Here is a 13,983-nt window from a genome sequence, read left to right on the forward strand (position 1 = left end):
ATCACATTTTTTGCAATTTCAGCTGTTATGTCAGCTGCTACAGCTGCAGTGCTGCCGCTTTATGGAGTTCAGGAGGCGTTCCTCTTTTTCTTTTCTCTGTTAGGAGTGTGGTATATTTATAATTCATATGCATGCAACGGATACTTATAAACTTTACATCTTACTTATTTTGTTATTTTTTGTAATGGTTGCTGCTGTAAAGTTATGCTCTTTACTCCACACCCTTATTCCTCTTTCCCCTTTCCCTTATTCCCTGCCTATTTGTGTGTGCATACCCATGATTTAACTTTTTGTCACTTTTTCATGATTAATAAATTTTTGCATTATCTTTAGATACATTGTGAGCCTCTATTTCTTTAGGGTTTACTGCTACATGATTAATATTCTGAGTATTCCAATATACACTAATGTGTAGCCTCAACTATATTGGGTTTAAATAACATTATTATTATTTTTTAGATATTCCCCTTTGTTTGTTCTTTTTTGGTCTAATGTATTGGTCTAGAGGCTTTTCCACCTGACTATGTGGATTGGTTTTTTGGTTTAGTTTACCATGAAGGCCTGCTGCACAAAGTCTCCTCTTAACAGTTGTTGTAGAGATGTGTCTTCTGCTAGAACTCTGTGTGGCATTGACCTGGTCTCTAATCTGAGCTGCTGTTAACCTGCGATTTCTGAGGCTGGTGACTCGGATGAACTTATCCTCCGCAGCAGAAGTGACTCTTGGCCTTCCTTTCCTGGGGTGGTCCTCATGTGAGCCAGTTTCTTTGTAGTGCTTGATGGTTTTTGCCACTGCACATGGGGACACTTTCAAAGTTTACCCAATTTTTCGGACTGACTGACCTTCATTTCTTAAAGTAATGATGGCCACTCGTTTTTCTTTACTTAGCTGCTTTTTTCTTGCCATAATACAAATTTTAAACAGTCTATTCAGTAGGACTATCAGCTGTGTCCAGACCTTCTGCACAATACAACTGATGGTCCCAACCCCATTTATAAGGCAAGAAATCCCACTTATTAAACCTGACAGGGCACACCTGTCAAGTGAAAACCATTTCCGGTGACAACCTCTTGAAGCTCATCAAGAGAATGCCAAGAGTGTGAAAAGCAGTAATCAAGCAAAAGGTGGTTACTTTGAAGAACCTAGAATATAAGACATATTTTCAGTTGTTTCACACTTTTTTGTTAATTATATAATTCCACATGTGTTAATTCATAGTTTTGATGCCTTCAGAGTGAATCTACAATTTTCATAGTCATGAAAATAAAGATAACTCTTTGAATGAGAAGGTGTGTCCAAACTTTTGGTCTGTACTATAAAAGGATGGGGATGAGGAGCCATGCATACCAGGATGGGGATGAAGAGCCATGTATGACAAGATGGGGATGAGGTGACAATGCATACCCGTCTTAGACTTGAGTCAATAATTTTTCCCAATTTTTCGTCTCAAAATTAGGTGCCTCAGCTTATACTTGAGTATATGTGGTACCATATAGAAAATACCTTGAAGGGAGATCAATGATCAGTTAGGGCTTATCATCTTCTCTGAGAACCTAAACCCACTGAGAAGCAGTCCCTGAGAAAATTCCCTCACTAGGGCACCATTTATTTTATTTACGGAAATGATTGATTTTGTAGAGTGCCAGAGAGTTACACAACTGTCCAGAGTGCTTTCTAAAAAGTGTCTCAAAATGATATTATTTTGAATTATTTATTTGGTAACCTTATTCTGGAAAGCAATATTAATAAGGAATCCTGTCTTTTGCCTTTCTGTATTCCAGGGCAGCTGTCAGTGGTATCCACACTGCAAGCAAGCAGTTTACTTTTTCAGCTCTCTCTGGGACCTGGGCTCGGCCCTGAAGGACAGCCAGAGCTTGATCACTTACCAGTTGACATTTAAGTCACAGCTGGGAGACGTCCGCATGAGTTTTACCCCTCAGCGTTAGCCTTCAGGGGCTCAGTGGGAATGTTGTGCCCTGCAGGGTCCCTGATTATTGTGTTTTGTCTCAGATTTTTTTAGTACAAGTTATTTAACTTCTGTGTTTTAAAGAATACCTGACTGTGTCTATGGCTGCTTTATGAGATAGTGGACAGCCACAAATCATTTTACTATGGTAACTTTATATTAATAAAAATGTCCCTGACAGTCACTAATTACAGTGTAAAGTGCCCAGCTTTAAAACCAGGGGAAGAGTCTTGAGGAGATCATTTCCATATTCCCAGTGCCTTCTGGGATAAGTGAAGAGTCTCCGCGAGCTCAACGATCACTGGGTTTTGGCGGTTGCAGCTGAAAAGAGGAAATCGGAAAACCAGGGGAAGAGTCTTGAGGAGATCATTTGCATATTCCCAGTGCCTTCTGGGATAAGTGAAGAGTCTCCGCGAGCTCAACGATCACTGGGTTTTGGCGGTTGCAGCTGAAAAGAGGAAATCGGAAAACCAGGGGAAGAGTCTTGAGGAGATCATTTGCATATTCCCAGTGCCTTCTGGGATAAGTGAAGAGTCTCCGCGAGCTCAACGATCACTGGGTTTTGGCGGTTGCAGCTGAAAAGAGGAAATCGGAAAAACTGCGCGCCTATCCGGCGCGCGAAATTTGGCTCATCTTTCATCGTTTTTAAGAAATCTCAAGATGGAAGAGGCCAGGAGCCATTTGGTGAGCTGCATTTCTTGCTACATGTTCACAGATTTACCAGTGGAAAAGCCAAACTTCACATGCCACAAATGCAAGCTTGTGTCCCTGTTGGAGGAAAAGTTGCAAAATCTCGAAGAGAGGTTAGCTACGTTGAAGATCATTAAGGAAGGTGAAGAGTTCTTGGACAGAGCAGAATTATCTCTTCATGTTACAGAAAGAGAAGAAATTCGAAGTGCACCTGAAGAAACAGAGGAATGGAGACATGTGACCCAGAGAAGCAGGAGGATCAGGAGGCAGTCAGCACCCATACTGCTCAGAAACCAGTACCAGGCTCTCACGCAGGAAAACGATGAAGAAATACATCAGGATAAGACTTTGCCAACAAACAGCAACCTTGTACGCCCTCAGAGTCCTCCTGGATGGAGAAAGAAAAATGTTGTGAAGAAGAAACGGAGAGTGGTGGTCATGGGGGATTCCCTGCTGAGAGGAACAGAGGCCGCTATCTGCAGACCGGATATAACTACAAGAGAAATGTGCTGTCTTCCAGGTGCAAAAATTAAAGATGTGTCTGACAGGATATCAGGACTCTTCAGACCTACAGATGACTACCCATTCCTGCTACTACATGTGGGGACAAATGACACCGCAAGAAACGACCTGGAAATCATCTGCAGAGACTTTGAAGACTTAGGCAAGAAAGTGAAAGAACTGGGAGCGCAGGTGGTCTTCTCTTCCATCCTCCCAGTGGATGGCCATGGAACAAGGAGGTGGAATAAGATTCTGCAGGTGAACAACTGGCTACGTCGATGGTGCCGTCAGCAACGATTTGGATTTCTGGATCACGGAGTGAACTACTTATACGATGGACTACTTGCTAGAGATGGGGTGCACCTTACGAAGACTGGAAAGCATGTATTTGGAAGTCGCCTTGCTACACTTGTAAGGAGAGCTTTAAACTAGAACAACATGGGAAGGGAAGCAAAAGACCAGAAAAAGCCATACACCTGACAAATGCTATTGAGAACTCTGCTATTAGAAGTGGAAAGGAAGAACAAAGACGAAAGAATCTATTTAATAAAAATATTGGAGAAAGAGAAACCAATCACAAACTAAAATGTTTCTATACTAATGCACAAAGCATGGGCAACAAACAAGGAGAATTGGAACTACTAACACAGGAACAGAAATATGATGTAATTGGAATCACTGAAACTTGGTGGGACAATACACATGATTGGAATACAAGACTAGAGGGATACAACTTATTTGCAAGAAACAGACTTGATAAACGAGGAGGGGGTGTCGCATTGTATGTTCGAAACGCGTATATCTGCACAGAGATTGAAGCTTCAGAGACTGGGAGTTCTGTGGAAACTGTTTGGGTAAGAATACAAGGACAGAACAATGGAAAGGACACCATTGTAGGCATTTACTACAGGCCGCCTGTGCAAGCCGAAGATATAGATGAACTCTTTATGCATCAGATGGCCAAGTTCTCCAAAAAATATGACATAGTTGTCATGGGAGATTTCAACTATCCAGACATTTGTTGGGAATCTCTCTCAGGCAAAACTAACAGGTCAAGGAAATTCTTATCCTCTCTTGCTGACAACTTTATCTTCCAAAAGGTAAGGGAGAAAACAAGGGGAACTGCTACCTTGGATCTAATCCTTATAAACAGGGAGGAAATGGTTGAGGAGGTAAAAGTGGCTGGGACCCTAGGAGGTAGCGACCATGCTATTTTAGAATTTTGGATTACTAGAGGTGGAAGACCTGTGAAGACTCAGACGTCAATGTTAGATTTCAGAAAGGCAGATTTTAAGGGATTCAGAAAGAGAATTGGAGGGATCCAATGGCTGGATATCCTTAAAGACAAAAATGTCCAGGAAGGATGGGAAATCTTGAAAAATGAAATTCTCAAAGCACAGTTGTTAACAATTCCGAAAAGAGGGAAGAATAGGAAGCATTTAAGGAAACCAGGATGGATGAACACAGAACTTAAGCACATGCTAAAAAGGAAGAAAAAAATGTTTATAAAATGGAAAGAGGGAGGCATATCTAAAGAAGAATATAATGCTGTCTGCAGAACCTGCAGGGCACAAATCAGATTAGCTAAAGCTGAAAATGAACTGAGGCTTGCAAGAGATGTCAAAAGCAATAATAAAGGATTTTGGGGATATGTCAAAAGTAAAAGAAAAGTCAAAGATGCTATAGGATTTTTACAGGATGAAAATGATGAAATGGTAAGACAGGATGTTGAGAAGGCTGAACTTTTAAATTCCTATTTTGCATCTGTTTTCTCTCAGAAAGGAAATGCAACATCAACTGTTATTCACTGTCCTATTAAGGACAGGGAGGATATCTATAAACAGAAAGATAGTGAGGAAACACTTAGCTAACCTAAATGAATTCAAATCTCCAGGTCCAGATGAATTACACCCCAGAGTACTGAAGGAGATAGCAGAAGAAATTTTTGAACCCCTCTCCATAATCTTTGAAAATTCTTGGAGAACAGGAGAAGTGCCAGAAGACTGGAGAAGAGCAAATGTTGTTCCTATCTTCAAAAAGGGGAAGAAGGTGGACCCAGGTAACTATAGGCCGGTGAGTCTGACTTCTATACCAGGAAAGATCTTTGAACAAATTATTAAACAACATGTATGTCAATACCTGGATAAGAATGAAGTGATTAAACAGAGTCAGCATGGGTTTCTAACTAATAAGTCATGTCAGACTAACTTAATTTCCTTCTATGACGGTATCACTGATTGGGTGGATCAAGGAAATGCTGTAGATATAGTATATCTTGACTTCAGCAAAGCATTTGACAAAGTCTCTCATACAATCCTTATTGAAAAAATGACTAAGTATGGAATGGACAAGGCAACTGTTAGGTGGATTCATAACTGGCTTAGTGATCGGACCCAAAGAGTGGTCGTAAATGGCTGCACATCCAGTTGGAAGAATGTCTCAAGTGGGGTACCACAGGGCTCTGTCCTGGGCCCTGTATTGTTCAACATCTTTATCAACGATTTAGATGAAGGAATTGAGGGTAAACTGATTAAATTTGCTGATGACACAAAGCTAGGAGGGATAGCTAATACTAGAGAAGAGAGAGAGAGGATTCAAAAAGATTTAAATAAACTGGAGAAGTGGGCAGCAACTAACAGAATGGTTTTTAACAGGGAGAAATGCAAAGTACTACATCTGGGCAATAAAAATGAAAAAAGCATATATAGAATGGGAGGAATAGGGCTAAGTGACAGCACATGTGAAAAAGACTTGGGTATACTAATAGATCACAGACTGAATATGAGTCAACAGTGTGATGCAGCAGCAAAAAAGGCAAATGCAATTCTAGGATGTATTAACAGAAGCATACAGTCTAGATCACGTGAAGTCATTATTTCCCTCTACTCCTCTTTGGTCAGACCTCATCTGGAATATTGTGTCCAGTTTTGGGCACCACATTTTAAAAAAGACATCAACAAACTGGAGCAAGTTCAGAAAAGAGCGACCAGAATGGTGACCGGTCTGCAAACCCTGTCTTATGAGGAAAGGTTGCAGGATTTGGGAATGTTTAGTTTGCAAAAGAGAAGACTGAGAGGAGACTTAATAGCTGTCTACAAATATCTAAAGGGCTGTCACATTGTAGAAGGATCAACTTTATTCTCATTTGCACAAGGAAAGACTAGAAGCAATGGGATGAAACTGAATGGGAAGAGACACAGATTAGATATTAGAAAAAACTTTTTGACAGTTAGAGTGATCAATGAGTGGAACAGGCTGCCACGAGAAGTGGTGAGTTCTCCTTCAATGGAAGTCTTCAAACAGAGGCTGGACAGACATCTGACTGGGATGATTTAGCGAATCCTGCTTTGAGCAGGGGGTTGGACCAGATGGCCCAGGAGGTCCCTTCCAACTTGACGATTCTATGATTCTATAAAGCTTTGTAACAACACTCAGGTCTAATCTCCCACATGCTCCACAACTCTGCATATCCTGCTTTTACTCTCAACACTGGAGATCACACTGTCATCACAAGATTTTGTACTTTCCAGTAAAACAGTGCTGTTACATTACTTTTAGTTAAAAATGGGAGATCTCACGGTAAGACTTTTACATTATGTTGCGCTTTGACAGTAAGTGGACCATGAATGATTGCAGGATCCCGCTCAGTATCAGGACTTTTTGTAGAAAGTCGGGTCATTTACCATGTAATTGGTGTATCTGGGGACTGTTATGGTCTTTTTTCCTGTATGTGTTTTAGTAAAGTCATCTGTCTGCGGCTGGCCACTATTTCTCAAATATATAGGGCAGTCGCAGACAGGTGAAAAGTACTATTTAGGTAGGGAACCATGCTTGTACAATATTTGAATATGTGTCCTTTAAAGTAAAATATATTTATATCTCTTCTGGTCATTTTCTTGTTTGACAATAGTCTTTATATACTGCAATTCTAGTTTTGGGACACTTTTTCTTCCTAATGGTTTCTCACTTTGCAATATTTTCTGCTTTTGTGGATGTTTCACATGTGTGTATGACACAGTAATTCCGCTCATGTAAATGAATATTCTTTAATGCTTCCTTTTGTACAATCCTATGAAGATGGCCCCCAACAATCGGATGATCGCAGGATGTGTTGAGGCTGAGATTCCTAATAATCAACTGAAATTTGCTGGAGACTTCTCCTGATTTTGTGAAATTTCCCCATTGCAGTGTGCTAACTCCGTGAGGCACGATGTGCTGTATCTTCCAGACTGAGAGGCGCTCGTCTCTGTAACCAACCGCTGAAATTGCAGACAGACATTGTGGTCAGATCCAGATAGGTAGATCTGCGTGTCATCGGCGTAGAGATGATACTGCAAACCGTGGGATTCTATGAGCTGTCCCAGGCCGAAGGTGTAGATGGAGAAGAGGAAGAGTCCTAGAACTGAGCCTTGGAGAACACCGACAGACAGGGGGCGAGGTGAGGAGGTGGTGTGGGAGAGGGAGACACTGAATGTTCGGTCTGTTAGATATGCCGAAATCCAGGATAGGGCAAAATCTGTGATGCCAAGAGATGAGAATCTGTAGCAGGAGGGAATGGTCCACAGTGTCGAAGACAGGTCCAGGAGAAAGGAGGACAGAGTAGTGTTGCTTGCTCTTGGCGGTTAGTAGGTTGTTGGTGATATTAGTTGGGGCAGTTTCAGTTGAGTGATTCAGTCGGAAGCCAGATTGTAAGCGGTCAAAGAGGGAGCAGGAGGACAGGTGGGAGGACAGTTCAAGATGGGCATGCTGTTCCAGTAGTTTTGAGGCATAAGGGAGAAGAGAGATTGTGCGATAGTTAGACACAGAGGATGGGTCAAGGGAGGGCTTTTTGAGGATGGGTATGATTGAGGCTTGTTTGAAGGATGAGGGGAAGACACCATTTGTAAGTGAAAGGTTGAAAAGGTGTGTTAGGGTTGGGATGAAGACGCGAGGTTAGGGATGAGGTGGGACGGGAGCCGGTCAAGCGTGCAAGTGGTGAGATGTGATCTTGACAGGTGGGTGGAGAGCTGATCTTCTGTCATGGTTGAGAAGCTGGTTTTAGACGAACAGGGCTCAGCAGCTAAGAGAGGCATTGGGGGCTGCGGGCCAAAGCTTTCTCTGATCGTATCAATCTTCTGCCTAAAGAAAGAAGCAAAGTCTTCAGCAGTAATGAGAGGAGAGGGAGGAGGTACTGGGAAACGGAGTAGAGAATTGACAGTGTTGAAAAGCTGTTTAGGGTTGTAACATAGTAACATATTAAGTGAGGCCGAAAAAAGACATTAGTCCATCCAGTTCAGCCTATAAAATTCTGTCAGAATAAATCCCCAGATCTACGTCCTTCTAAAGAACCTAACAATAACTGTAAGATGCAATATTGTTACGCTCCAGGAAGACATCCGGGCCTCTCTTGAACCCTTCGACTGAATTCGCCATCACCACCTCCTCAGGCAGGAAATTCCAGATTCTCACTGCCCTAACAATAAAGAATCCTCTTCTATGTTGGTGGAAAAACCTTTTCTCCTCCAGACGCAGAGAATGCCCCCTTGTGACCGTCACCTTCCTTGGTATATACAGATCCTCGGAGAGATATTTGTATTGTCCCCTTATATATTTATACATGGTTATTAGATCGCCCCTCAGTCGTCTTTTTTTCTAGACTAAATAATCCTAATTTTGCTAATCTCTCTGTTTAATGTAGTTCCCCCATCCCCTTTATTAATTTTAACAGATAAGAAAGATTGAGTCTAAGCTAATATACAAAAATACCAAATTTTATTTAATCATAAAAAGGCTGACATGTACAAACATTAGTACAAGCAACATTAAATATCAGACATGAGCAGAACAAATAAAAGAGGGTCGAGGATCAATCCTCAATGTAGTGACCTATAAACCCTGGATCGTAACAAATACCCTACCCATGGTAGAAGTACATATAGGACGGAAAGTGTGCCAGTAAATTATATCAGCTGTCTGTATGCAGAAAGAGTATAGTACAAAGGGTATAGATCACCCAGATAATTGGCCGCATACTCAAAACAAGCCTGATGATAAGAATGAATAACTATATGTAAAAGTAAGAATAATTACCCGTCATAATGTAGTTCCCAGGGGCAGGGAAAAAGACCCCGACGCACGTTTCGGTGTAGATGTCCTTCTTCAGGGGGCATGGCTTTAATGAGCCCACATTCCCATTTAAATACCCACTACGTGTGCTATTTGACCAATAAGCGCATAAGTAGCAGATGATGCTGCTATGTCATCATAGGTAAGCGTCTCACATATCCATGTTGGCCAATGGTATTACACAGGTGTCGACATGTCCTCCAATACCATACTAAAACGTCATTAGCCACTTCCCGGGGATCAGTGAACGGAAGGGCAATAACTCCTATTGCCAGCTTAATACCACAACGTCACTTCCGCCCACAGTGGGGCGGAAGGACGTCACTACCACCCGGGAGACCAGATCACATACGGCGGCCAACACCTAATAATGAAAGGACAGGAAGACGATGACTCCTGCTGCCAGCTTAATGCCATGACGTCACTTCCGCCCACTAAGGGGCGGGAGGACGCAATGTTAGAGGAAAGGAATAGAATATCCTCCAATGGCAGACCGACGCGTCACTACCACCCGGGGAAACCAAGTCACGTGGAGCGGCCGGCGCCTGGCCGTAACCAGGCAACATGGCAACAAACACGGGTAGCAAGTGCGCGCCGGAAATGCCCGGCGGAATCTAATACATATACTCTGAGTCATATAGAATCAGGCAATGAAAAAAAGAGAAGGGCAAAATAAGGCAGGCACCAGGGGTAATCAGCATATATACCAATATACTTTCCTATAAAAGGACAATCATGATGAAAAATCTCTATACATAATGTAATAAATAATGGACTACATAGATGTAAATTATTCTAACTGCAATTCTATAATAGTCAGTGCATAAACCAAATAGAGGTTAGTCAAATCTGATGATATACTATCTCTTCATTGAATTAGTTATTAATACACATATGTCTATATACAAAGTAGATCCAAGGAGAGTATATACATCTAATAAATTTATGCTATACAGTATGTTAGACAAAAAATATGATTTATAGAACATCCAATGATACATTATGTAGATGGCACTGGTCCATAGTGCTCAATCCGAGTCCAGTTTTAGAAAGTATATGTAGAGCCTGTTCAGAGATGCCAAGTCTTGATAAGGTGTCCACAGACTCTTGATAGCAGCAGATAATAGCTCGTTAGGGGATCATCAATGGGACAAGGGGTAAGATGAACGTTTGTCACTAGAAAAAATATACACAACAAATAAACCACATATAAACACCAACATTGAATTAAAAGCCAATTAAAATTCAGGCAAGGCAATTTGCGGATAAATGAAACATCATAGGGGAACACGAAACTAAGGCACAAATGGTTCACAGAAACGAGGCAAAGCCCTGTGACTCATTTAGACCCTGTGGACACATAGTTCCTAGGATAGTAATCCATCTGCATTCTTTCTGCGCTAATAAGCGCTGTATATCTCCACCTCGTATTCCACTATGAACGTGTTGGATACCCCTAACCAAGAATGATTTTGGGTTGCATTGGTGGAATGCTTTATAATGTTTTGGTATGGTCTTAAGAGTCGAGAGGTCTGTGGCGGTAGCTGCCGCCATAATGTCCCGTACATGCTCCCGTGTGCGGGTTCGAAGTTGACGTGAGGTTAGACCAATATAGATTTTATTACATCCACAGGTAGCATAGTATATCACGTGTGTCGTGCTACAGGTAATATATTGTCTGATTGAAAATTGTTGAAGACCATCAGACGACGTGAAGTTATTAGTGCGTATAATATTTTTATAGGACATGCAATTTCCACAAGGGAAACATCCCTGGGGTGGGCCTTTAGAATTGAAAATATTTTTTATCCGTGGGGCGTAATGGCTATGTACCAGTATATCAGATAAATTGTTACCTCTCCTGGCTGTCATAGAGGGCCTTTCTGGTAAAACGGTTGCTAGAGATGGATCAATTTTAAGAATATTCCAGTGCCGTTGCAGACACTCCCTCATAGTTGACCATTCATTATTATATGTCGAGATGAACCTGATGTGACTCTCAGTTTGTTTGCTTTTCCTGTTCTTTGAATGCAAGAGGGAGGTCCGATGACTCCTCTTGGCCCTCTCATATCCAAACTTGATGTTCCTATTGCTATAACCCCTCATTTGGAATCTAGATTTAAGGTCCATGGCCTGATTTTCAAATCTTTGGTCCGATGAACAGACCCTCCTTAGTCTGAGAAATTGTCCTGTGGGAATGGCCCTGATGGTGGCCTCTGGATGGCAGGAGCTGGCATGGAGTAGTGAGTTTACTGACGTAGGTTTACGATATATATCTGTTTGTAGTTGAAGATGTTCATCAACTAAGATTTTGATATCAAGAAAATCTACCTCGGTCTTACTGACCGTATAGGTTAGTTTAATATTAAGACTATTATGATTTAATCTCTCCATGAACCCATGCAGATGTTGTTCAGTCCCCTGCCAGACGATGAATACATCGTCTATGTATCTCAGCCAGCACTGCACATGGTCAGCGGCCTGGGCCCCCTCCCCCCCAAAAAACCTCCCTCTCCCAAAAACCCAGAAAGAGGTTGGCGAAGGAGGGCGCACAGGCCGCACCCATTGCAGTGCCGCATCTCTGTAAATAAAAACATTCCTTAAAGACAAAGAAATTACGAGTCAGAATGTATTCAAGTAATTCTAGAATCAGATCACAGAGGGAACCATCAAGGCCACTACTAGTCAGAAAAAATCGACAGGCTTCAAGGCCATCCTGATGGCGAATGCATGTGTAAAGTGCCTCGATATCAGCAGTAACCAGAATCATATCATGTTCCAAAATCATGCCATCGATCCTGGCTAGGACGTCCATTGTGTCTCGGGCATAGGAGGGCAAAGCCCCAACCAAGGGCTTAAGGTAGTAGTCAATTAATTTACATATAGGTTCACATAGCCCCCCTATGCCCGACACAATTGGGCGTCCCGGTGGATCGGTGGCATTTTTATGAATTTTAGGTACAAAGTATATCGTTGGTATTTTTGGAAATTTAGTTAATAAGCCATCTAATATCTTTTTAGGAATAATGCCTTTTTCAAAGGCTTGATTTAGAATGATTTCTAGTTCTGCTGAAAAGGCCTTTAAAGGACTATGATCAAGTTTGAGGTAGGTGTTTTTGTCTTTAAGCTGTCTGTATGCCTCCTTTTCAGACATATCCTGCGGCCAGAGCATTATGTTTCCCCCCTTGTCTGCTGGTTTGATGATTATGTCATCTAAAGAACGTAGTTCTCTCAAAGCCCCACGTTGTACATTCGTGAGATTATCTTTCTTACGTCTATGAGAGATTTTCTTGAAATCTTCTGCAACCAGTCTCGTAAAAATGTCCACTGAGGGACATAAAGACAAGGGGGGAAACCTAGTGGAGCGTGGACAGAATGATTGGGGGAACATACCTTCAGGCAGCATGTCTTGTTCTTTAAGTAGTTCTTCTAAAGCCTGTAAGGCTTCTTGCTCCACATCCATCAATTGCTTTTGATCAATATTTCCTTTTGTATGTAACTTCTTAAGGACCAATTTTCTTGAAAATAAGTATAAGTCCTTTATTGCTGTGAAAGAGTCATAAAGGTTAGTGGGAGAAAACGTAAGGCCCTTAGATAATACCTCAAGTTGAGCTATAGTAAGAACATGTTTAGATAAATTAATTACCTCCAAGTTATTCTTCCTATCTCTCTTGTCTTGTTTATTCGGAAATGTAAATTTCCTTTTTGTTGCCTGCATATCTCTAGTAGGGAGTGAGGCAACAGGTTGGTGTTTAGTTGGCATGGATTTGGAGGATTCCTCACTAGAGGCATAGGATGTATAGGAGGTAGATCTCTTCCTGGGTGGGTTCCTGGCCCGACGTGATCTCCTATTCCACCTATACATAGTGTTAGATTGTTTATCACTGGTATCTCGTTGAAATTTTGAGGTTTTATTGGCATAAATTTCTTTCTCCCACTTTTGGAATTCATTATCGATCTCCTGGTTTATTGTCTCCAAATCACCATCGGAGATTTCCTGTTTAAGTTTCTTTTGGATACCCTCTATCTCTTGATCTAGAGCATCGATTATTTCCTGATTTTGGGCCGCCAGGAGTTCCATAAAGCCTTTCGAACAGTTGTTCGCCAGGTCCTCCCATTTGTGTCGAAACACTATCCTCCACCTCGAATGAAGGGAACACCTGGACGCGCAGACCTCTCGGTACCAGACCTCTCTCAATGTATTTAATTAAAAAAGCTCGATTCCACCAAATGCGTGTCCGTTTATTTAAGAGGCTCTTGAGCCTCTTAATCAAATCCTTTGTATCCTTACCACCATTTGCTACTGATACTGTGGGTTGGTCACTAAAGACCTCATTAATACGTGTCAACCACGTCTGCTCACGCGTCTTAAAGTCCATTGAATTTTTGGAGAAAGTAGCTGTGAAAAACACAGAAAATACAGATAATACAAGAAATCTCCAACTCATAATACCTAATTAGTGGTGGAAAAATACCACCATGTTCAAACATGAACATATAAGCAACGACTCTGAATACAATTAGAACAGATAAGAAAGATTGAGTCTAAGCTAATATACAAAAATACCAAATTTTATTTAATCATAAAAAGGCTGACATGTACAAACATTAGTACAAGCAACATTAAATATCAGACATGAGCAGAACAAATAAAAGAGGGTCGAGGATCAATCCTCAATGTAGTGACCTATAAACCCTGGATCGTAACAAATACCCTACCCAT

General features: G+C 41.5%; 2 protein-coding genes across 5 annotated transcripts in view; one reads left to right on the plus strand and one right to left on the minus strand.

Moving 5' to 3' along the window:
* LOC141088006 (protein arginine N-methyltransferase 7-like) overlaps positions 1–2,152 on the plus strand; it is a 235,930-nt gene extending 233,778 nt beyond the window's left edge. For all 4 annotated transcript variants that reach the window (XM_073573838.1, XM_073573839.1, XM_073573842.1 and 1 more), the window contains one exon: positions 1,780–2,152. In XM_073573838.1, coding sequence (XP_073429939.1) covers positions 1,780–1,944 — 165 coding nt within the window. In that variant the 3' untranslated portion in view covers positions 1,945–2,152. The remainder of the gene's footprint in view (positions 1–1,779) is intronic.
* Positions 2,153–8,884: 6,732 nt separating this feature from the next.
* LOC141088009 (uncharacterized) lies at positions 8,885–13,748 on the minus strand. The gene is made up of 2 exons (XM_073573846.1): positions 12,654–13,748; positions 8,885–10,436 (listed from the first exon to the last, which is right to left on the minus strand). The coding sequence occupies exons 1-2, from the start codon at positions 13,339–13,341 to the stop codon at positions 10,330–10,332; spliced, it is 795 nt and encodes a 264-aa protein (XP_073429947.1). The 5' UTR covers positions 13,342–13,748; the 3' UTR covers positions 8,885–10,329.
* Positions 13,749–13,983: the final 235 nt, after the last annotated feature.

The sequence above is a fragment of the Dendrobates tinctorius genome, unplaced genomic scaffold (genome assembly GCF_039654945.1).
Source record: "Dendrobates tinctorius isolate UK_male_01 unplaced genomic scaffold, ASM3965494v1 ptg000037l, whole genome shotgun sequence".
In the NCBI taxonomy this organism is placed as follows: Eukaryota; Metazoa; Chordata; class Amphibia; order Anura; family Dendrobatidae; genus Dendrobates; species Dendrobates tinctorius.